The following is a 22,155-nucleotide window of genomic DNA, read 5'->3' on the forward strand; positions in this document are numbered from 1 at the left end:
GAATATAAAACTATTTATTGACCACTGTTTACCAGTATTTACAATAAAGTAAACAATATACAGTTGGATAACATTCTGACTACAAAGTTATTGTTTTTCCTGGTTTCTGCTGAACCAGTAACTCAAATACTGAGAAGACTGAGCCTACATGTCAGGAACGAGTTGGGATAAAGAAAATACATGCAGGTTAAGAATTTGGATTATAAAAGTCTGTCCACCCATTTATTCCAGCAGGAGCTAAATTGCCAACATCTCTAACCATCTGATTATGATTAGGTTTCCATGAACAAAGTCTTAGACATTCCATGAATCATGACCTTTTAGTCAATACAGCACAGAGATTTCAACTTCTTGAAAAGGAATGGTTCACTAGAAGGAACCTTTAAATGTCCATTTAACTAAGTTTTGCTTACCTAATTAAAACACACCAGGACTTGTCTAGTTTTGTCATTTGGGTGGGGAGGTTGGTGGTGGTGATAAAATTTTCCTTTTAGGGAACTTGCAAATGAACTTGCATTTATGACTGTAGATATGAATATGGATTCAGATATTGCTGCTTTTAAATTGTCCAATTTAAAAATTTGAAAGGTTAAGGCTTCAGGAAAAACTTGTTTAACTTTAAGTGATTTCTTAAGTTGCTGAAAATGATAGCATCCCAGAAACATGGGCTTATCCATGGTTATAAATGCTGTTTTTGTTTTGGTGAATGTTAAAAAAACGAAAACCATTTATGTATGTATTTTAAGTATACACACAAAAACCCCCTAAATAAACAAAAGACCCAGAATGGTCCTCAGGCATATAGGAGTTAAACACAAATTCTGACTGAGTAACGACTATGAAATTTCCCCCAACATTTAGAAAAGGTGTTCTCTAATGCAGGGGGATAATATACCATGGTCTCAAATATTTTTTTCTGATAAAGGAAGCAACTACAGAAAGCTTTTATTTGTTCAAAGTAACCAGTGCTATAGATGCAAAAAAAACCCAACAACTCCCCCAATACTACTTCAAAACAAACGTATCAAACGTGATTTTCATTAGAATGTTATTTCTTCACACTAATAAATCAAAAAACAAAGACCCAGATTTTATATATATATATATAAATATATATAAAAAGCAACGCAAACAATTATTGAGCTTCATCTTCTGGACAAGAATGCCAAGTTAGTCTCTCTTCATAAAAAGCAATTACAATCTGAGGACACTTCATATTTGCCTCTTTTGCCAGCACCAAGTCTGCCTCATCTGAATCTTTCCTGTTGTGAGGAAAAAAAGGTTCAGTCAAAAGTCTCAACTGTTTTTGCCAACTGAGAATCTTTCACTTAAGTCATAATTCAATCAAAAGATACTGAAGTGCTTCAGAAGCAGATACTTGTAGCTGTGTTCCAATAAAACTACATTTTCCCAAACAGGCTAATCTTTGCTTTAAAACACCATTAGCAAAAAAACAGAACAAAACCAAAGACCCCCAAACTACAAAAATCCTAGAATCATCCTTTCAGCAGATACTATCTAATGATGAAAACTAGAAAACCTTTTCTAGGTAAGGCTTCACAAATTAAAAAAAAAAATCTACTCTTACTTTAAAAGAGAATAGCAATCATCTGTACACTCACCATTTCATGAGAAACATTAATTCTCCACTGCTGTCTGTGGCACCAATTATTCGTTCAGGATCAAGACCTCTGGCAAAGCCTCTTGGTTTATCAGCCTGATCAAAAGATGTTAAATGACTCTTTACATAAAGGTTTCACCGACTTTCCATATTGCAAACTAGTAATACTAACTTCCAATTTGTTTTCGTGAAATATAGCTTTCAAATGAAAGTGAAAAAGAAATGACAGGAGACAGAACTCTTATTTAGTACTAAAACACATTGTAATTTCCATTAACCTTCCAAGAAAAAACAAATCCAGGTATCTAAAAGTATTCTGAATTCCAAGGCAAGAAAATAAATACCTTTCTTTATCCTAACACATCAGAAGACAGAACTGTGTAGGCACACAAATTAATCCCTTTATTTCTGCTAACTCATCAATAATTATAAATTCTTTAAAGTTAGTATTTCAAATCACTTTTAGGAATTAGTCTAAATTACCCACACATTTTTAAAGCACACACAAAATACAAATAGCCAAATAGTAAAAACTTTGAAACTAAGACTAATCAGTATTGTAAGCGATCTGCCTTGTAGGAAACCTTAAAAAATACTTAGCATAAACCAATGGTTCTACAAGTGTGGTCTCAGGATCCCTGGGGATCCCTGAGACCTTTAGTGGGTGTCTGTTTATCTTGCAAGGTCCCCTTCTTTCATTTATCTTTGACTTCAGAATATCTTCATATGCCTCTACCAAACAACATTAAGACAGCAAATCAAATGCAGAACTGTCTTAAGCTAGACACTGAAAAGATTTGCAAAACTGTAAAATGCCACTTCTCATTTAAAGTTATTTTTTTAAGTTATGAACATGCAATAGGTTTTGTCTTTCTTAACTGAATACACAAATGTTTTAGAACTTTGTTTTAATTTCTGATATAATTAGGATTGATGGCTGTAACACATATAAATAAAAGTTCTCCGAGATTCTCAATATTCTAGAGTATTAAAGGGGTTCTGAGACCAAAAGAGTTTGAGAACTGCTTAGATTAAGAAATCCCTTTTCCCTACCAGACTTTCATATCATTATCCCAGGTTCTGGAGTCAGACTACCTGGGTTAGTTAGAATGACTCTAACCTTTACTGTGTGGCTTTGGGCAAGTTAACCTCTCTGTGGTTCAGGTTCATTACTCTATAAAACAGGAATGATAATACTATCTGTCTCATGGACGTTCTGTAGTATAAAAAATGCAAATTAAGTTATGTAGAACACTGCTGGGCACATTCTAAGAGCTCAGTGTAGGATAACTACTGTTATTAAACAGTGCTTCTGCTGAATATACGGTTGACTTTCAATTAATGCATATGGATTCTTAACACTGTTACCTTTTTGCTTTGGCTGCTAAAGCATCCAGAACCAAATTTGTAGTCAACCTCTGCTTCTCATCTGGAAAATGGGGATAATACCTATAATCTTAGCAGACCTGCCATGAAGATTTAACAGGTTATCTGTAAACTACTTGGCATCTAATTCAGATGATCAAATTTTAAATCCAAAGACCTTATCAATGTTAGTTCCCAAGCCTAAATGCTAATTCAGAATCAAGACCTTTTCCCAAATTGCCAGCAGGCATGGTAAACAGGACAATCTGTTTTGGAGCTGAAGGTATAAGCAAGTAGTTGTATGTTTTGCCCAAAGCCACGGACACATTAGTGAAGCAAAGACTGGGTCAAAATACCCATGTAGTTAATGAACCAGTTGTCTCAATTCACACCAAAAAATATTAAAAAAATTCTATTACCGAAGATTATATACTTCAAAATCAAAATGTTGCTTGGCAATATTCTGACAAAACAAAGATCACATGTGAAAGTACATGCTGGTGGTCAGTGCCACCAATGGTCCATAATCAGAATGTGCTTTGTGGATTGTTTGTACTGTATTGTAAAGGATTGCAATGATCTAATCTTTGTGTTCACTGTATTTAAGACTGCCAGTCCTGGATCACAGGAAATGGACCTTATCAGGGATCAACTCCACGACTCTACTCAAAATAACACTAGCACAACAAATAAGCACTTACTACTGAACATTTATATGATGCAGGCTAAATCATGCCTATCCTTTCTGTCCTGAATATTAAGCATTAAAAAGTATTTGAGTTCTTAAAAGTATCTTTAATGTATTTTAAAAATCAAGCCATCAACCTTTTACCAAGTCAGTCTGCTGGGCAATATTTTATACTTACAGCGTCTCTTTTCTTCTTTGATTTGCTATCATCAGATTCACTGTCAGATAAAGATTTTCTTTTTGTACCATCTTTTTCTTTACCAGCTTTTTGAGAATTAAGAAATGCTTCAATTAACTCTGGACAATCTAAATTTTCTTCAGGTTCCCAAGTATTGTCAGCACTGGGTTCAGTTAAAAAAAAAAAATCAATTAAATATGATTCATCACCATCATCTACATTTAACATGTATCTAAAAAAAAGTCTGCTGTACTGCAGATGCTTACCTTTTTCTCCCTATCCCCATTCTTTTGATAAAATCTGCTTATACTTCCTGTGTCTATTTTCTTAGCCTCTAGTAAGTGCGCAGTCTGCTGTATTACCTCCAAGTTAACATACCTGCTCTGGCAGAATAATTGGAACTAATATTTTCCCCAGTTACACAGACAACCCACTTCAGAATCTCTCTGCAAAGGCTTTTTAAAAATGAGGATTCCCTATTCCCACCCCAAATTACTTTATCAGATCAGTCAGACTATGTCTCTAGTTGGGACCTTCAACACCATGTTTGAAAACACAAAAATTCTAAGGCATTCTATATGTGAGGCAGTATTTTCAACTTCTGCTGGGTGCTCAGATTGGGCAATGATAAAAAGCAGGGGTTGGCAACCCAAAGGTCAAACCCAGCTTTTATATGTTGGGCCAACTAAAAATGTTTTTCACATTTTTAATTGGGAAAAAATTTCAAAATGACAATTATAGGAAATGAGGGCCCATTCATTAGAACACAGCCATGCTCCTTTGTTTAACGTAGTGTCTACGGCTGCTTTTGTACTATATTTGCAAAGTTGAGTAATTGTGAGAGATCTACAGCCCACAAAGCCTAAATTATTTATTTACTACATGATTCTTTAAGGGAAAAGTTTGGCAATCCCTGATATGATGCCAAAATGACTACTTTCATGTGTTTTTCAGAAGGACTGGAAAGAAAATGAATATCAATTACCAAACGTGAATGTTAGATAATCCTACACTAGTGATACGCTTGCTAACTTTTTTTTTTAAGACTCTACGCCCAATGTGGAGCTCAAACTCACAACCCCCAAGATCAAAGAACCGCATGCTTTACTAACAAAGCCAGCCAGGTGCTCTATAGGCTTGTTAACTTTGTGCACTCTGATCCAAAAAGCCTTTAAAAAACAAGATAGAATGAAATTAATCATTTTAGAGTGACAGAAAAGAAAGGCACTATTTACAACTTGGGGTCTTCTGATATCCTGAGATGCTAAAACTGGCAAACTTGAATCAGAGGATAGAGGAGGACTAAAGAGTTGAAGCAGACCTTCCATTTTGTAGTGTTACTTTAATTACAGACTTCTGTATTACCTAATACATTGTACTGCACATAGTAGGTTCTCAGCCATACTAATGGCCTTAAGTTTGAGAGAAAGAGGGAGAAAAGGAGTTAAGTCTCTTAACATTTTGATGGGCTGGACAGAGACAAACAGCATTTAATGTCTCATGAGATTTCAAAACAAACAACAAAAAACCTATCACACGAAGGTGATCAATTCTTTGGCATACTGGTTACATCTAACTTTAAAATAGTTCAGACTTATTTTGCTTTGTTCTGCTATCTGTAAGGAAATTTTTCTAGTGGCAAATTATGAACTTATACTATATACTTAAGCTCAACTAAGGATACTAGAAGGATAAAATAAAGAACCTTAAATCTTCCACTCAACTTGTAATTCCCAAATTGCTATGGTGGGGCAAGTAGTAGGTAACAGATATTCCGAAGCCTAATTATTTGACGAGAACACTCCCCCATCTCCACCAAACTCAGAAAACTGTTGTCTATCTCTACCTATCCATTTTCAATAAGTCACTGATGACAGAGCCTTGCTGTTTTTGTGGTATAAGGCAGATTTAGCACATGATAAATGTTAAATATAAGACTGGAATTCCTGCATGAGTTATTTGCAATACAGCTAACACTATGAAATTATGAGAGCAATTAGTAACAAGGAACATAAAGAACTAAGGAGCTTAAAAAATGCCCACACCACTTCTTAAGAGATTAGGATACAGTAAACCTAGTGCATCCTAGAGGTCCTGGATGATAAGCACTTCTGTTCAACACCCACCAGTCTACCTTATATAGCTTCAATACTTTTAGTGTTCTCTGTATATAAGAAAACAATGTCAATTAGATACTTTAATTAGTATAATATCTAACCACATTAAAATGCATTACACAATAAACTGTATGCCTATAAATTTGACTCTCCAAGTCAATCAACTAATTTCAAATGTGCTTGGTTACAACTGTAGGCTAAAGACAGGACTCTTTTTAAACAGGTCTCAAAGTACCCTGGAATAAAGGTGTCTTTAAATGAAGAGAAATGTATGGGGAAACGGATTTTAAAAACCCCAGACTAAAAGCAAATTTTAAATGTCACTTAGGTGCAGTTAAACATATAACAGAAGCACCAGATTCCTTACTCTGTAAATCCCTTCCACTTCAGGAAATACTCCACCTTCCCATTCACTACACGTCGGTCCAGTACTTTTTCCACCACAAATTCTTCAGGCTCTGCCTCTTCTACTTTTTTACTCTTTCCATTTTGTTTCTTTCCCATTTTTTGCTAAAATAAAACAAAAGAGACATTTAAGAAACCTTCCTTTTTTCACTTTTGAGTACATTTTAAAGGCTAATATTCATATTATCGTTGCATCTGAAACCTATATTTTTACTTCTATATCCCAGGGCAGACACGTTATGAAAAGATAAAAGTCAACAGATAATCAAAAAGAATACTTAATTCCCTTTTAGCTCAAACCTATCACCCACCCCTTTCAGCTGAAATAATACAATCAAAAACACTATCTGGAAAATATTCTTATCTTTTCTAAATCTAATATCTTACCTAGTTTACAAGACCAAGTTTACTAGAGTTTGCACTCTTTTTAACTACAACACAGCAACAAACAACTACAAAGTATTAGAAGATAATACAAAGAGAGTAAATACTAATGAGACCTTATTAAGTGAACCATAGTCCCATTTAAAAACTACAGCCCCCAAACACTAACAACTCTTTCTCAATATAAACACCAGTGTTAAAAGTCTCAATTATACAGAAAGAGGTAAGTGCAGAATGAAAACATGGTTCAGAATCCTGAGATCAATTGTAGAATCAACTAAGACCATGAATAGGTTAAAAAGGACACTATTATTGTTCCATAATTTCTGTATATAATATTACAGATCACACAGAACAAAGTTACGTGGTCACTTGAAGAGGCAAAAATAATTCTCTAATGTGAAAATCCTTCTTTCTTGGTTTCTCAGGTGTTAAAATGGTAGCCAACAAAACTCACCTTAAACAAATTTTTAGATTAGTATTTTCTTTTTTGTGTTAACACTATGAGAAAAGCCAAAAGACCAAACTAAAACCACTATTTTCCAATAACTCATGTTATGAAGACTGAAAGCAGATAAAACAAAAAACTGAAATGGTTAATTAGAAGAGACGAAGCGGGGAAAATCTCAAATGTTATGTTAATTTTAAAATAATTTCAGTGGTGCTATTAAAAAAAAAAACTTAACTGCCTAGTCATTAAAGTCACCTCTCCCCATAGCATACAAGCAGAAAAGTAACAACAGCAGTGCCTCAAGCTTGCAAAAGGACATTAAAATTAAAATTATGTAATTATTTAGAGGTGTACACACATATAAAAAATAAAAATCCTCTGGAATTTAAAATAACCCAGCAAATATCTGCTTTTGTTGGATACCATCTCCAAATCAGGCCTTACAATTTTCTTTCTTCTTATAATTTTCATTAGTCAAGACACTTGGGTATTGCAACCAGTCGGAGTGCTTTTTGCTTCTGTACAAGGAATGGTAGCAAGAGAAAAGAAAAACTGTAGCCTACTCGATACTGATCCTAAATGATAAACAAATCAGCTATGTTCATGAAAGTAAGAGATTAACAGAATAAAGAGGATAACAAAAATAAACACAAAGTGAAAAGAATAAACACTAATACTATGGCACTCAAAAGCTGGTTACAAGTAAGTGTTCACCTTTTTCTTTTCAGAAAAAAATACACCCACTTTCCCACCTAAACTAACAAACCTCATCTCTTAGAAGATTAAGAAAATCTTTCAAAGTTGTCAATTTATGATCCTTTAGCAAAGAGTAAGATAATTAAGTATCATTTAGTTATGGACACTGAAGACTCTCAAAACTGTGTGCCAAAGCAACAGAAGCATCTATGTTTGCTTCCTGTATCTCTATTCATCCTCAAAGTCCCAGGGACAGCTAGTTTCTTCTCTTTCCAGTACCTGAAGGTCACAGGTCATACAGTCAATTCAATTATCTACACTTTGGTCTACCACTTACGGAATTTGAAGGACAGTTCAATCCTGAGGGGGCATAGAAGATGCTTTGTGTTTTTTTCCATTGACGGTTTTGATGGGAATCATTTGTGCCACAGAATTTGTATTTATTTCAACGTTTCCCAGAATATGAGTTAAACGTGCAACCTCTTGATGGCAAAGATTAAAAACCAAACTTGCCTTTTTAGTATGAAACCCAAGGGGAGAATATACAAACCAAAAACCAATGTTTTGCTTTATTTAGATGTTAACACTGACCTTTAATACAATTCCAATTATTGATGAAATATATTAGAATTACTGTGAGAACCATTAACTTTGAATTTCACTATTTTTATGTGAATATTTCAGTGTTCTCAAAAAATCTGTAACTTGATATGGCTGAACATATGGATGTCTTTATACATTCAAAGAACTTTTAATGAAGTTTAAGAATGCAAACTTAGGGTTTAAGACAGTGGAGAGAAAAAATGTAATTGCTCGCAAGATCCAAATCTACTCTTCTGCCCTTCTTGGACATATATATGATTTTATTTGGTATTAAAAAAAAACCATGGCAATGATTTGAATTTAAGACCTTTATGTATTTTAGAATAATCAAATTCGAAATAGGACAACATGAGCAAAGTAACTGAATGACCTTTGTCCCAATCTAGGTTCTTTAAACTGAGCAAAACTGAAAATACCTGGATTCTCTAGAATTCATTATAGGGTGACTTAGGGACTGTTACGCCAATGAGCAAGGGCCTTACAGCATTGTGTTTATGCTTGTAAAAATTCTTCCATGTTGCGAAAGTTTATTTTTATTTCAAGATAAAAATACTCTGTAAAATTCATTGTACTATCCTGCCAAGATTAGGTTTCTCTAAATGGATTAAGACACTATTCAGCCAGGTCAATAAGTATCTCAATGTAATGATTTCGTTTTTGCCTCTATTTCTCCCCATTACAACACTGCGGGGGGGAACTGGGAAATACATGTGGATGTAAATATCTCAACCATAGAGATGCAAACTTATAATTTTGGGGAAAAAAATTTGAGTTAGATCCTTACAAATTTTAGGTTTTCATGAACTTACCAATGTAGTTTTATTGGAGGCCATTTTTTATTGCAGACTTGAAGAGCTATTACTAGAAAAATGCATGACAGTTAAAAAGAAGTTTGCACGACACAAAAAAGGTAGCTAAACACAAGTTCTGTTTGGATTCCAACCCCCACTATGTATCGTATATTGTAAAACTTGTACTCAAATCCAGAGATGCAGATTTGAGATCCTGCGTTATCAGTGATCTATGTTTGCTGAATACATCAGTGCTCTAACCAAGTGGGTCTAGAAAACCTTATTGGGTACGCTGGTATCTGAGACAGTTTTACAAAGGAAAAAACAGCAAAAATTTTTTTCAATATAAGTCCCGTTTATGTCATACCCAGCATTTTTAAGAAAATGGCCAGATAATTTGGTTCAAATTCGACGTGATCACCCAACCAATCACAACGGTATATTATCGTGAATTTCCCCTCTAGACCTTTTAACAGTCCAAAGAGGCGCCTATAAAACCCCAACTTGGTTTCTTGGAAACCCTCCCCCTTTCTAATCACTAGTTTAAAAACTGAAAAAGGAAAAAAACCGTATCGAGATGCTTCAGTCCCATTTCGTACCACTTTTAAAAAAACAAACCACCTCTTCTATCCGTTCCCCGTAAGCCCCACCCTGCTTTGCGAGGCCTAAACACCCGGCCCCCGCCCCCCACCCAGGAGCGCGGGCCTCGTGGTCAGCCCATCCGCCGGGAGAAACAAAGGCCGCGGCCCGGGGGCTCAAGGGCACTGCACCACCGGGCCCGCGTTGTCCCCCACCCGGCGGTAGCCACGTAACGGAGCGCCCGCCGCAGCCTCGGAACAGCGGGTCGCGCTGATGCGGGAGAACGCACCGCCCTCACTGGAGGCCCAAGTCGCCGACCGAGGCCGTGAGGGGGAGGAGGGCCCCTCATCTTGATCGCGGATGGGGGAGGGGAAAAGGAAATGTGCTTTGTCTAGAAATCAGGCGGCTGTCGCCACGGCTCTCTACCCTCTCGAGAACAGTCTCGTTCTCCCCCTCCCCCACAACTAACTCAAGGCGCCGGCCCAGCGCCAGGCCAGCCGCGGGGTCTCCGCTCGACTCTCCGCTGCTTCCCGCCTGCACCCCACTCGGGGTCGGGCGGGAAGCAGGGAACTGGGTGGGGGAAGGATCCCTGGGGCGCAGGTGGTATTTTAAGCACCACCACCGAGTAGAGAAAGAGAGAGAAAGAAAGACACCGACTTCACCGCCTCCGAGCTGCTCCGGGTCCCGGGTCTGCGGCGTCTCCGGCCCTGCGCGCCTCAAGCTCCAGCCACATCCGAGGAGGAGGGGGCTGGGGAGCTGCGCGCCGGGCAGCAGCTCGAGGGGGGGTGGGGGTGGTGGTGGCACCGCCCACGCCGGGCGGCCGCGAGGGGCGGGGCGGGTGGGCGGGCGCGCGCGCGCGCGCGCGCCCGCCGGGGGGAGGGGCCGAGCGCCGCGCCCGCCGGGAACCCGAGCCCGGGGCAGGTGGAAGGCTGCGGCGTCGCTGCCCTCACCGTTCGCGGCGTGGGGCCTTGTGGTCCCCGGAGGGGAGGGAGAGGGAAGTTGAGGCGAGGACAGTAACCGGTCTTCTAGACGGAGGCGTTTCTGCTTCGCAGCAGCCGCGTCTGGCGCCAAAACCGGGCTCCGCCCACTTCCTCGCCCCTATAAGTGGGTGCCTCCGAACGCTAGGGGTGAGGGAGTAAAGAGAAACTCGGATGGGGAGAATTGGGAGCTAAGAAGGAGTGCCCCTCCCAGACCACCCTCTCCAAAGACCTCTCTTGAACCCAAGGGGTCGACTCCCAAAGACGTTGGCCAGGGTTAGGTTGGTGGAGCGTCAAGTGTAACGTGTTGACTAGAAGTCGCTTCGGGTGTTTCCGGAAGGGGCCGAGTCAGTCAGCGCTGGGGGGAGAATTAGGAGAGGGAAATCGCAAGGGGGAGGTTACAAAGATTATTCTGGCGGGAGCTCGGGGGCGGGGCGGGGGGGAGGCGCGGATTATCACAGGCTTTGCTGCAGGGACCACCTCCCGGGTTGAGGGGGCTGGACTTTAGGGCTGTGCTTTAAGCTCCTCCCGACAGCGTTAATTTCAAACTGCGCGACCGTTTCTCACCTGCCCTGCGCTAAGGCGGGGGCTGGACCCAATTCCGTGAGAGAGAAATACGCAGGACTCGAGCCTTCCGCAATTCACTGAGACCAGTTACGCAAGTGACGTCAAGCACTACTACTGGCTGCAAGGGGAGGGAGGAGTACGTACCTGGCGTAAGGAGGGCGTAGAGCGTTCCCGCCATTGGCGGCGGTTAGGGCGTTTACGCAACGGCTTGACGTAGGGGAAGACGCGTTAGTCGGGGGGAAGGTTCTAGAAAAGCGGCGGCAGCGGCTCTAGCGGCAGTAGCAGCAGCGCCGGGTCCCGTGTGGAGGTGCTCTTAGCGGTGTTGTTTCTCGAGCAGCGGCAGTTCTCACTACAGCGCCAGGACGAGTCCGGTTCGTGTTCGTCCGCGGAGATCTCTCTCATCTCGCTCGGCTGCGGGAAATCGGGCTGAAGCGACTGAGTCCGCGATGGAGGTAACGGGTTTGAAATCAATGAGTTATTGAAAAGGGCATGGCGAGGCCGTTGGCGCCTCGGTGGAAGTCGGCCACCCGCCTCCGTCTGAGAGCGGCGGTGAAATTGGGCCACTTCAAAAGCGGTTGGTTTCAGGATATTTTTGAAGAGGGTTCATTAGCGGAGGCCTGATTGAACAGTACCTTCCCCACCCTCAGCCTGCCGGCGCCATTTCCCTTTGCTGGGGGTGGGGGATGGGGAACTTCCACATGGCGGATGCAGCCCTCGTTCGGGGAAAAGTGGGGCGCGGAGGCGGGAATTCTTACTCCCTTTTCAAAGCACGCTGATTTGGGGGCCCTGGCGTCCCCGCTTCTGAGCTTTTCGGCGGGCTTCGGATCCTCCTGAGCGAGGCTGCGGAGTTTCCCCTCCCCCCTCTCCTCTCCCGGGAACCGGATTTGGCGGCCGCCATTTTCATTCCTTTCCTTCCTCGCAGCGTTTTTCTTTTCAATCTCTGGATTCTGCTAGTTTGATTACTTTATCGAAGAATAGAAGTGGTTAACTATTTTTCTTTCTTTTCGGGCTGTTTTCATGCCGTTTCGAGGTGGATTCCGAGTGTTTTGTGAGCTTGGATCTTTAAAAGTCCTGCGCACCTCGTTAGAGGCTCTTTCCTTTCCCCTCGATGAAATGGCGCCATTGCGTTCAGAAGCCACACCGTAGAGCGGGCGGGTGGGGGAGTCGGTTCCCCGGGGCTGGTTCGCACGGTTTAAGAGGAGGAGGTAAAACTACCACCCAGGGTGTCGGGCCCAGTTTTAAGTCGAGCCGTACTAAGAACATTTTGTTTTTCAGTTTCGTGGGTTTTTTTGAGTAACGGTTTTATCTGGGTCTGCGGTGATTAAAAAAGCTAGTTGAATCGCGGGAAACTTTAGAAATAAAAATTCGGAGCCATTAAGTTAGTACCGACTGTGGGTGGCAGTGGGGAAGGTGGTTGGGGGGGGATGTCGGTTTCACAATTCTTTAATTTCCTGAAGGATTTCTTTTGAACTGTAGAATTCATACTTCAATATTTTTGCTGGGAAACAATCTTTACTGGGTGACACCAGAGGTTCTTGCGATACGGTAGAAATTAAGAGGAAAATGAAAAATGATTTTATCTTTAGCTCTTTGGTTAAAACGTGGTGCAGTGCTTCGCTATGAGTAACGGCTGGGCCACTATGTATTTGAACTTTGTCATTTGCTTTCTCATCTCTGTTTGCTATGATGGTTGATCATTACATTGATAAGAATAAGGTCTCAAGCGAAGGGGGCCTGATTGGGTACTTTCTTTGACCTTAAGCACACTTTTAAAATAACTTTGTTTGTAATCGATAGTGGACATCGGGTAAGTTTGGAAAAAAATTGAGGTAAGTAATGAGTTTTTGCCTTTTGTTAGTGATGTGTAAAAATTATTGTAAATGATTTTTTTTAACTGCGTAATGTGGATTGTGAAAGACCGACTTAACGCTAATTAGATAAATAAGCTTAATTTAAATACCAATATGTCAAGTAATCGTATAACGAGTTATTTGAATGTTTTAAGAGCTTGATAGTTTTTTGACCTTTGAAAATTTTTCACAATTCTGAGAACTGTGCAGGGAAAAAATCTAAATGCTTATCACTGTTTTTTGAGCTGTTCGGAAATTTCATGCATGGAGAAAGAAACCTCCATAGAACTGAGTTAGAGAGCTGTAATATTACTTGCTTATGAATTATTTCCTGTTATATGGAAAATTATATTTGAGGTTTGATTTGTATTATATACTCATAGTAGTTGCCCCTGGACATTATGATCGATTCTGGTTTCTGAGTATTTTAATTTTTTTTAACTTAGTTCTCTGAAAACAAAGTATAACCTGTTTTTTTCTTGACTGACAGCCGAAAATACAGGGCTGTTAATGCAAAATACTTGCTTGGTGGTTTATAGGGCTTAAAATTTTTCAGCCCAGGTCCCCAACCTCCCTGCGTAAAATTAGAGACATTTGTGTTGTGTATTTTGCCAGGTGGCCATTAAGGCCAGTACACCTGAGTTTTTGTGGGTGATTTTTTTTCTTGCTTCGATGTAGTGTAAATTGTAGTAGTACAAAATTACTGAGTAGTTAACAGTGATCATTTAAAGTTTTACGGTTTTTGAAAAGTGAGATTATAGCACATATTTTACTGCATTTATGGTTCAGTAATAATTCAGATTGTTCTATGTTCTGTAAATACCAATATAAGTGTGCCCTCAAAAAAACCAGGTATGTTAAAAACTGTTGAAGCTTCTAAATACCCACCGTTGGTAATAAAAGTCATTTGTGCCTTGGTCAAAGGAAAGGCAGATTTTATAAGGATATTTTGGTATTACGCATTGAATGTTTTAAGTCTCCCCCCCACCCCCCATGGAGAGTTGGTGTATGGGGAAAGAATGATTTTTTTCTTAGTGGGTTTTTTTTTAATTGAGATACATTAGAATCACCACCAGAGGGAGCAGTAAAGAGAAAAGATGTCACGGTTTTAGACACTGAATCATGAAATGGTAAATTATGGGTTATAAGTAAAGAACGAACAGTTTTTATGTTAAAAAGCGGTGTATTTACAATGTGTATTTAAAAGCGAGTTACTTTGTTTCGGGCAAAGGATTGAATGCAAATTTTGACAAAAGTCCTTTAAGCCTTCAATGACCAAAGAATAGGTTTATTCCTTTCTCTTCATAAAGTTTTAAGATAAAGGGATGTTAAATTTATTCAAAATAATTTAATGTCAAGTAAATTTAGATCATGCATTAATGACTTTGAAACTTGTGTAGATCAGCTGGGGCAATTTTTTTTGGTGTAACACGACTAATTTGCAGTTTAACATATGGTTTAAATTTGATGTAAGTTTTTTTTTTCCCCCCAGAAAACTTTAGAAACTGTTCCTTTGGAGAGGAAAAAGGTACTCTGCCAGCAGGTCACCTCATATTTAAGAATTTAATTTCCTGCATACAAAGAGGAAATGTAAATAAAAATTGAAATGGTGTTTTCCTTTGCAGAGAGAAAAGGAACAGTTCCGTAAACTCTTTATTGGTGGCTTGAGCTTTGAAACCACAGAAGAAAGTTTGAGGAACTACTACGAGCAATGGGGAAAACTTACAGACTGTGTGGTATGTTACATAAAAGTGCCTACAGATAACTAGTCTTTCAACTGTTGGGCTACTGTGTTTAAGATGTTGAGTAAAATATGGAGAAAATTATTTTAATGTCTGTGTTCATTGTGAGAACTGCTAGTCTTTTAAATTGGTAGTTCATAACATAAGTAATGAAATGAGGGGCTAAAGTTTCCCCTTTGGTTTTAAGGTTATGAGGGATCCTGCAAGCAAAAGATCAAGAGGATTTGGTTTTGTAACTTTTTCATCCATGGCTGAGGTTGATGCTGCCATGGCTGCAAGACCTCATTCAATTGATGGGAGAGTGGTTGAGCCAAAACGTGCTGTTGCAAGAGAGGTGAGCAAATATAACTATACAATAAATATGAAGAATATCCTGTCCCACTGAAGATTAGACTAATATTTGAAAGAATTAAGTTTCCTATCTTTTTAAAGCTGTTAGTTTTGTATTCTTTGCTTTTTTTAGATTTACATACTTCTTTCAAAAACTGGGTTCTTAGTCGTAAGCTGATGCTTTACCTGATGCGTTAGAGTATAAAAGCTATCTTTGGTACCCAGATAATGTGCTTTAAATCATGTTTTGGTTTCTTCTGTTAAGATTTTTTTCTCCCATTATTTCAGGAATCTGGAAAACCAGGGGCTCATGTAACTGTGAAGAAGCTGTTTGTTGGTGGAATTAAAGAAGATACTGAGGAACATCATCTTAGAGATTACTTTGAGGAATATGGAAAGATCGATACCATTGAGATAATTACCGATAGGCAGTCTGGAAAGAAAAGAGGCTTTGGATTTGTTACCTTTGATGATCATGACCCTGTGGATAAGATTGTGTGTAAGTGTCTATAAGCAGTAGGTGTGTGGTTTTTTATAAGGTTTTGGGTTTGTTGATTTTATTAAAAAGTAGATTGTAGAAGTTGCTTACTGATAATGTTGATATAATGGAGTGTGAACTTTTCATTGCAGTGCAGAAATATCATACCATCAATGGTCATAATGCAGAAGTAAGAAAGGCTTTGTCTAGACAAGAAATGCAGGAAGTCCAAAGTTCTAGAAGTGGAAGAGGAGGTAACTTTTAACTTCTGTTTATTTTTCTTTTTAAAACTTACTCGAATAAATGCTCGTTACTAACCTGGGCATTTACTACAGGCAACTTTGGTTTTGGAGATTCTCGTGGTGGTGGTGGAAATTTTGGACCAGGACCAGGAAGTAACTTTAGAGGAGGATCTGGTAAGTTGGGAGTTCTTAGTGTTAGAAGGGTGCATGTGCTCAATTAAAAACTCTGTTTGAATTAGATTCAGGAAATCCAATCTTAATTTTTTTAAGTTATTTTAAGACTTAGGCAGATTGTATCTTGGTGGGATATTCTAAATTAGCCAGGTAGGAAGTTATAGTTAAAAACATCTTATAAATTGTAATTCAAGATAATCAGTTGCAGAGTTCTTTTTTAGGGTAGTCAGTTTAAAAAAAAAAAAAGTTACATCAATTGCAACTAGCCTAAATGAGTGTTGCCCCTCAATGGGAAGTGAAGATATTGTAGAGGCTTTATGTATAGGCTCTAAGAGGTCTGTATCAGTTAAATATTTTTCCTTTAGGCTTCAGATATATTTGAATTACTAATGTAATGAGGTGCCAACAGAGAAACCTGCTGCCCCATTCAATGTCATTCTTACGCATAAATAAATGGAATCTCTTAAAATTGAGTCTTGCCTAGTCCAAGCCCTCAAATTAGACAATTATCCTTAAAAGATTTAATTATATACACTTTTGTATTTTAAGAAGAAATAAGTTAAGGAGTGGTGTTACTTATTTCTTAAAATACAAAACACCACTCTTCTAGCACAAGGAGGGTGGTTCCTAATAATTTTCACTCAGACATGCTAATAAAGAATGCGGAGGGAAGAAATTGTAACTAGGGCGAACAGCGTATAATAATTTTTTTCCTGTCTCTAACAGATGGATATGGAAGTGGTCGTGGATTTGGGGATGGCTATAATGGGTATGGAGGAGGACCTGGAGGTCAGTTTTTTCTGCATTTTAGTTTGTGACTTAAAAGATCAAAGCACTACATATTTTTGTATAGTTATGTGTCTATACTAATTTTTAATGTTTTGTATTTGTAAAGGGCTTAGGTGGTAGTGGTTCAGTTATTTGGCTATTCCTTTATAATTTGCATCTTAGTTGTATATCCTTTGGAAAGTATTTTTGCTTGGCAGGTGTAGATACCAGTTGCAAAATCATTTAGGAGGATTTTAATAGAGAATTTAAAGATGCTGTCATGCTATCCCATTGTTTCTCAAGCAAAGAATTTAATCTAGATGTATTCTATATGCTGTTTTCCTGAAAAACAGACCACTAGATGTGATCATGGTCAACATGTAAGGGGAAGGATATATAAGATCAATTGTTTCTTAAAATTAGTCCCTTACAAGTCCCCTAGGGTAATCTGTTAAAAAAAAAAAAAAAAAGTAACTGAAAGAACTTCCTAAAATACACAATTGTACAGTTGTATTCTTGGGACCAGCTAAAGTTGTGAGCCACTGTTCCATAAGAAGTGATGTATTAGATGTGTTCTTTTGGAGTACAGAAAAGTTAATACTTACGAAAGTCCTAATAAGAATGGGATACTAAAAACTGAGCTAGTAATACAAAAACTGGTTTTGCCGCTCCTTAAGTATGATTATAAGTTAATCCTATATCCTATTTCAGTTTTGTTTGAAATCCAAATACTAATTTGGTATTATGAGAAAGAACAAGGTCTTGTATTTCAATAATTAGAGACTGCCATTTTAAGTTTTTGAATTAACATGCAAGTTTGCTAATTTCTGGTCCTCCCCCCATTTCTACTCAGAAGAAGGGTATAGTGGGCATATTATTTAAGAGACATGGGAATTTATGGGGAAATAACGTTTGCAACTTAATCTTTTGGACCAGTAGGGGTGTGTGGCTTTTTTTTGCTCTGCTACCCTATGCCTCGTCTGCCCCCACAATCCTTACGCAAAATATAAATGTTTCAAGATATCTTCAAGAGAATCTTTAATATTTTTGCTGTCAGGGGAGAGCTGTGGCATTGCAAGTATTTGTCTCTGTAAAGGTCTTTATCCAGTTTAATAGGTGCTCCCTCCCCTAAATGTTTACCAAGGATACATACTCTGTTCTGCCCTTGAGGCTGTTAAGGAAGAGATTTCATAGAATAAATATTTTGTTAATAAGAATGTGTTTTGGAAAGCTGGAAATGGGTGTGATAAGACAGTTCAAATGCCATTGAAAATATTAAGTAATTACTTAAAGGCTTATTTTATAATAGGTGGCAATTTTGGAGGTAGCCCTGGTTATGGAGGAGGAAGAGGAGGATATGGTGGTGGAGGACCTGGATATGGCAACCAGGGTGGGGGCTACGGAGGTGGTTATGACAACTATGGAGGAGGTAATAAATTCACCTGCAACCTTTATGTGGGAATTTGGATTGGAATTAATGACTTTTAACACGAGATTTTGCATTTCAATGTTGTCAATAGTTGTCTTAAAAAAAACTGTAGAGTTGTAGATAGGTGTCTTGCATTTATTCTGATGATTGTTTTTATGGGAGATTTGTCCTAAATATGCTTACCATGTTTCACTGGTTTAATGCTTGAATACGTTATTTTGGAAGTTATTGTGCAAAACCTATTTCAATTTTTTCACAGGAAATTATGGAAGTGGAAATTACAATGATTTTGGAAATTATAACCAGCAACCCTCTAACTATGGTCCAATGAAGAGTGGAAACTTTGGTGGTAGCAGGAACATGGGGGGACCATATGGTGGAGGTAATTTATTAGATTGTTTAAATTTTGTGATTAAAGAATACTTCCATGACTTTAAGAATGGAAGATCTCCTGATTGCTAGTTTAATACTTCCATTGTAATTCAGTGTTAATTGAAATGGTGGGGATATTCAGTGGTATAAAATATTTAGGACTTGGGAAAGTAAGACATTTCAGGTGGGGATCTTTTTCCTTGGCTAATTATTTCCTTAAAAAAAAAAGCCAAAGAAGATTGAGCACATTGCAAGGTGTATAAAGTTCTAGGAATTATCTCTTTTAAAGTTAATTGAATAAAAACTTGGGATTATTTACTAAAAGTATTATTTGTTTAAGGTCTTGAGAAAGTTTGTAGTAGTACTAAATCAATGTTTTTATGCCTCTTCTGTTTGCTTTACGTTTTTTTAACTCTGTACTGACTCCAATGATTGTGGTAGACAACCCTATAAAGGAATAGCAGCAGTAAATACATGTTTTCAAGTGTAAAGGGCAAAATTAAACTTTTTGTGAGTGTGGATAATTGATCTCCCAAGTAGGTTAATTATAAGCAAATAACAGGTTATGAGCTGTGTGTTTCAATGAGTGTAGGTCTATAAAATAGAAATTAGCTATAGATAGTATTAGGCTTATTACGGAAAATGGAAGTAAGTTTGCTTTCTCTTGCTGTTTCAATGATTCTAGGAAACTATGGTCCTGGAGGCAGTGGAGGAAGTGGGGGTTATGGAGGGAGAAGCCGATATTGAGCTTCTTCCTATTTGCCATGGGTAAGTAGCTTTTGAGTTTTACATTATTATTGTCTTGGGAGATCTAGCTGCCAGGAGTAAAAGCTTTTTAGGATCATGTTATCTTTCCTTAAAATCTGGTTAGATGGATAATTTCATAACCTATTTTTTTTTTACTCTTTACTTCTGTTGAAACAGGCTTCACTGTATAAATAGGAGAGGATGAGAGCCCAGAGGTAACAGAACAGCTTCAGGTTATCGAAATAACAATGTTAAGGAAACTCTTATCTCAGTCATGCATAAATATGCAGTGATATGGCAGAAGACACCAGAGCAGATGCAGAGAGCCATTTTGTGAATGGATTGGATTATTTAATAACATTACCTTACTGTGGAGGAAGGATTGTAAAAAAAAAAAAAAAAATGCCTTTGAGACAGTTTCTTAGCTTTTTAATTGTTGTTTCTTTCTAGTGGTCTTTGTAAGAGTGTAGAAGCATTCCTTCTTTGATAATGTTAAATTTGTAAGTTTCAGGTGACATGTGAAACCTTTTTTAAGATTTTTCTCAAAGTTTTGAAAAGCTATTAGCCAGGATCATGGTGTAATAAGACATAACGTTTTTCCTTTAAAAAAATTTAAGTGCGTGTGTAGAGTTAAGAAGCTGTTGTACATTTATGATTTAATAAAATAATTCTAAAGGAAATTGTGTAATTATAGACTTTTTATTTTAAATAAGTTAAGGAGTGGGTAGTATAATTAAGGTCCATTGCAAAGCTGTTGTTATATTTGTGTAAGATAAATGCTGGTCAGATATAAGTGTGTTGTCTGCAATTCATCAGGATTAAATTATCTAGATAACTTAAGGGATATCTCTGCAAAGAGAAACACCTTTTTAGATCTTTTAGATGCTGCTTCTTCAATGCAAGGAAAGGAAATAACCCCAGCGAGGTACTCTTCAGGGATACAGGTCTAGTACAAGAGAACTCTTGACGGCTACTAAGTTCAGCCAGTCTTAAAAAACTGTGCTGTTTCTACAAAGCTTTAACTACAGTAGTTTATAAGGATGACAACGAAAGCTGAGGGTGTAGAGCAAAATAGTTCTAAGCTTCAGTTAAACTTCTTTAGGTAAGATCTTATTTACTTTTCCTTTCTTAATTTTCCTCCCCAAAAGATAAACTAATACTACTCTTCAATGGCCTTTCAGTATAGTGGTTCTTACGTAGTTTAACATAGCTATAAATTTGAGTTTAACAATTTATAAACTCAAGAGAATAATCTTATAAACCCTGTTTTCCAATCTGTCATTTACTTAAATTATTTTGGTTGTTTTTTTTCCCCCCTTTTTTTCCTTCTTTCCCACCCCCCTCCCCCTCTATGAAGATTCAGGTGCTTAACATATCATTTTTTTCCCTGCTGGAATTTTAGCATTGATATGAACCATGGACAAGTATATTCTGCTGCCACAAAGACTGTAAAGTGCTTCATTTCAACAGCTGAGGCGCAAGCCAAGTGATCATTAATAAAGCTTTTCTTGGTTCCTTCAGTGGTGTTGGTAGTAAAATGGTAGGTAAAAGTTAGGCTGCAAGTTGAATAAATCATGAAATTACCCATCATTACACCCTTGTGTATTCACGTTTCTTGGATCAAGCATTTTGAGTGAACCTAGTGGTTTTTATTAAAAATAAAGACATTTTGTTCTTCTGTTATATGGTTGTTCTAGTTTTACATGCTTATCAGAATCAGGTTCAGGAGAAGGTAGGGTAAAATGGTTGAAACTATTTCCAGATGATAGTTTATACTTACAAATAAAGTGTCTACATTATAAATCCTGTATGTATCCAGTACTAAATATTTGGGTTTAAATGTGGTAATTCTTTCCCAACCCCGTACCTTATAGGAGAGATGTAGGTTGGCTGCTGAAATTCTTAAATGTCATCAGTTTGATTTGCCTGGCTTTATTGCCTTTTCAGGAATGTGATAATCAGGGCATATTCTACTGTATGCACCAGTGAGTCTTCTTTGATCCTAAGACCACCACTGAAGTTATTTAGGTTCTTTGGACAAACATGATAAACTTCTTCAGATACTTTTTTTTTCCTTTGGCAGGAAGGTGTCTTGCTGCAGGTAACTAATGAAGAAGTGGTCAACCACAGAGTCTTCAAGAAATAAGAAATTCTGTACCATCTGAAAGTAGTTCTTGTTGGTGCCTTCATTTAAAAAAAAAAAAGCACTTTAAGTTTAAAGGGAAATGTTTTCTGATAAAATACAAACTTCATTTAGTACAGGTTCTTAATATAAAACAATTACAAATTGAGCATTGTTTGTAAAAGAGTAACATCAAGTAAGCTAGAGAGAGAAATGTATCATGTTTTAAACTAGGTTTTGTGAGTAGACAGATAAAAATTCTATTTTAAATACAAAGTTTATAAAATAAACACTTTTGTATTCAAATACTTGGTGTAATGTTTACACACAAAATGTGTGAATCTTGTTCTATAAACATTCAGTTGTCTAAAAGATTGCCATCCCCTAGATTTTTAAAGCAGTTTCACAAAGCTATGCATATTGCCATTTTTCTTTCAGTATTGATAGTCAAATAAGAAAAGCATTGTGGACATTATTGG

The 22,155-nt window shown here is 37.8% G+C and overlaps 2 protein-coding genes across 8 annotated transcripts; one reads left to right on the forward strand and one right to left on the reverse strand.

Annotated features, from left to right (window-relative positions):
- CBX3 (chromobox 3) lies at window positions 1-11,145 on the reverse strand. Of its 2 annotated transcripts, none has more exons than XM_081800382.1 (6): window positions 10,829-11,145; window positions 9,318-9,369; window positions 6,337-6,479; window positions 3,853-4,015; window positions 1,623-1,717; window positions 1-1,262 (listed from the first exon to the last, which is right to left on the reverse strand). In XM_081800382.1, exons 2-6 carry the CDS (start codon window positions 9,339-9,341, stop codon window positions 1,136-1,138), a joined length of 552 nt encoding a protein of 183 aa, XP_081656508.1. In that variant the 5' UTR covers window positions 9,342-9,369; window positions 10,829-11,145; the 3' UTR covers window positions 1-1,135. The 2 variants fall into 2 exon arrangements, with proteins under 2 accessions (XP_081656508.1, XP_081656509.1); XM_081800383.1 differs by lacking the exon at window positions 10,829-11,145 and adding an exon at window positions 10,536-10,674.
- A 493-nt stretch (window positions 11,146-11,638) lies between these two features.
- HNRNPA2B1 (heterogeneous nuclear ribonucleoprotein A2/B1) lies at window positions 11,639-21,982 on the forward strand. 6 transcript variants are annotated; one of them, XR_004075088.2, is made up of 13 exons: window positions 11,651-11,874; window positions 14,765-14,800; window positions 14,898-15,008; window positions 15,202-15,348; window positions 15,633-15,843; window positions 15,975-16,076; window positions 16,158-16,238; window positions 16,965-17,027; window positions 18,316-18,435; window positions 18,695-18,817; window positions 19,493-19,575; window positions 20,957-21,094; window positions 21,638-21,982. XR_004075088.2 is itself a non-coding variant. In XM_031026188.2 (12 exons), exons 1-11 carry the CDS (start codon window positions 11,869-11,871, stop codon window positions 19,552-19,554), a joined length of 1,062 nt encoding a protein of 353 aa, XP_030882048.1. In that variant the 5' UTR covers window positions 11,651-11,868; the 3' UTR covers window positions 19,555-19,575; window positions 21,638-21,982. The 6 variants fall into 6 exon arrangements, 5 of the variants coding, with proteins under 5 accessions (XP_030882049.1, XP_030882048.1, XP_030882047.1 ...); XM_031026188.2 differs by lacking the exon at window positions 20,957-21,094; XM_031026187.2 differs by lacking the exon at window positions 21,638-21,982 and having other exon boundaries at window positions 20,957-21,161.
- Window positions 21,983-22,155: the final 173 nt, after the last annotated feature.

The sequence above is a fragment of the Leptonychotes weddellii genome, chromosome 12, assembly GCF_054177405.1.
Source record: "Leptonychotes weddellii isolate Sample4059 chromosome 12, ASM5417740v2, whole genome shotgun sequence".
NCBI lineage: Eukaryota > Metazoa > Chordata > Mammalia > Carnivora > Phocidae > Leptonychotes > Leptonychotes weddellii.

Bases quoted from the DNA above. Each gene is read 5' to 3' on its own strand.
- CBX3 (XM_081800382.1), bottom strand. From the start codon at position 9,341: ATGGCCTCCAATAAAACTACATTG. The intron at 6,480-9,317 runs GTAAGTTCATGA...GTTTTATTTTAG, and splicing joins CCTCCAATAAAACTACATTG to CAAAAAATGGGAAAGAAACA. The intron at 4,016-6,336 runs GTAAGGAATCTG...AACTGAACCCAG, and splicing joins AAGTGGAAGGGATTTACAGA to TGCTGACAATACTTGGGAAC.
- HNRNPA2B1 (XM_031026188.2), top strand. The intron at 14,801-14,897 runs GTACTCTGCCAG...TTTCCTTTGCAG, and splicing joins TTCCTTTGGAGAGGAAAAAG to AGAGAAAAGGAACAGTTCCG. The intron at 15,349-15,632 runs GTGAGCAAATAT...CCATTATTTCAG, and splicing joins AACGTGCTGTTGCAAGAGAG to GAATCTGGAAAACCAGGGGC.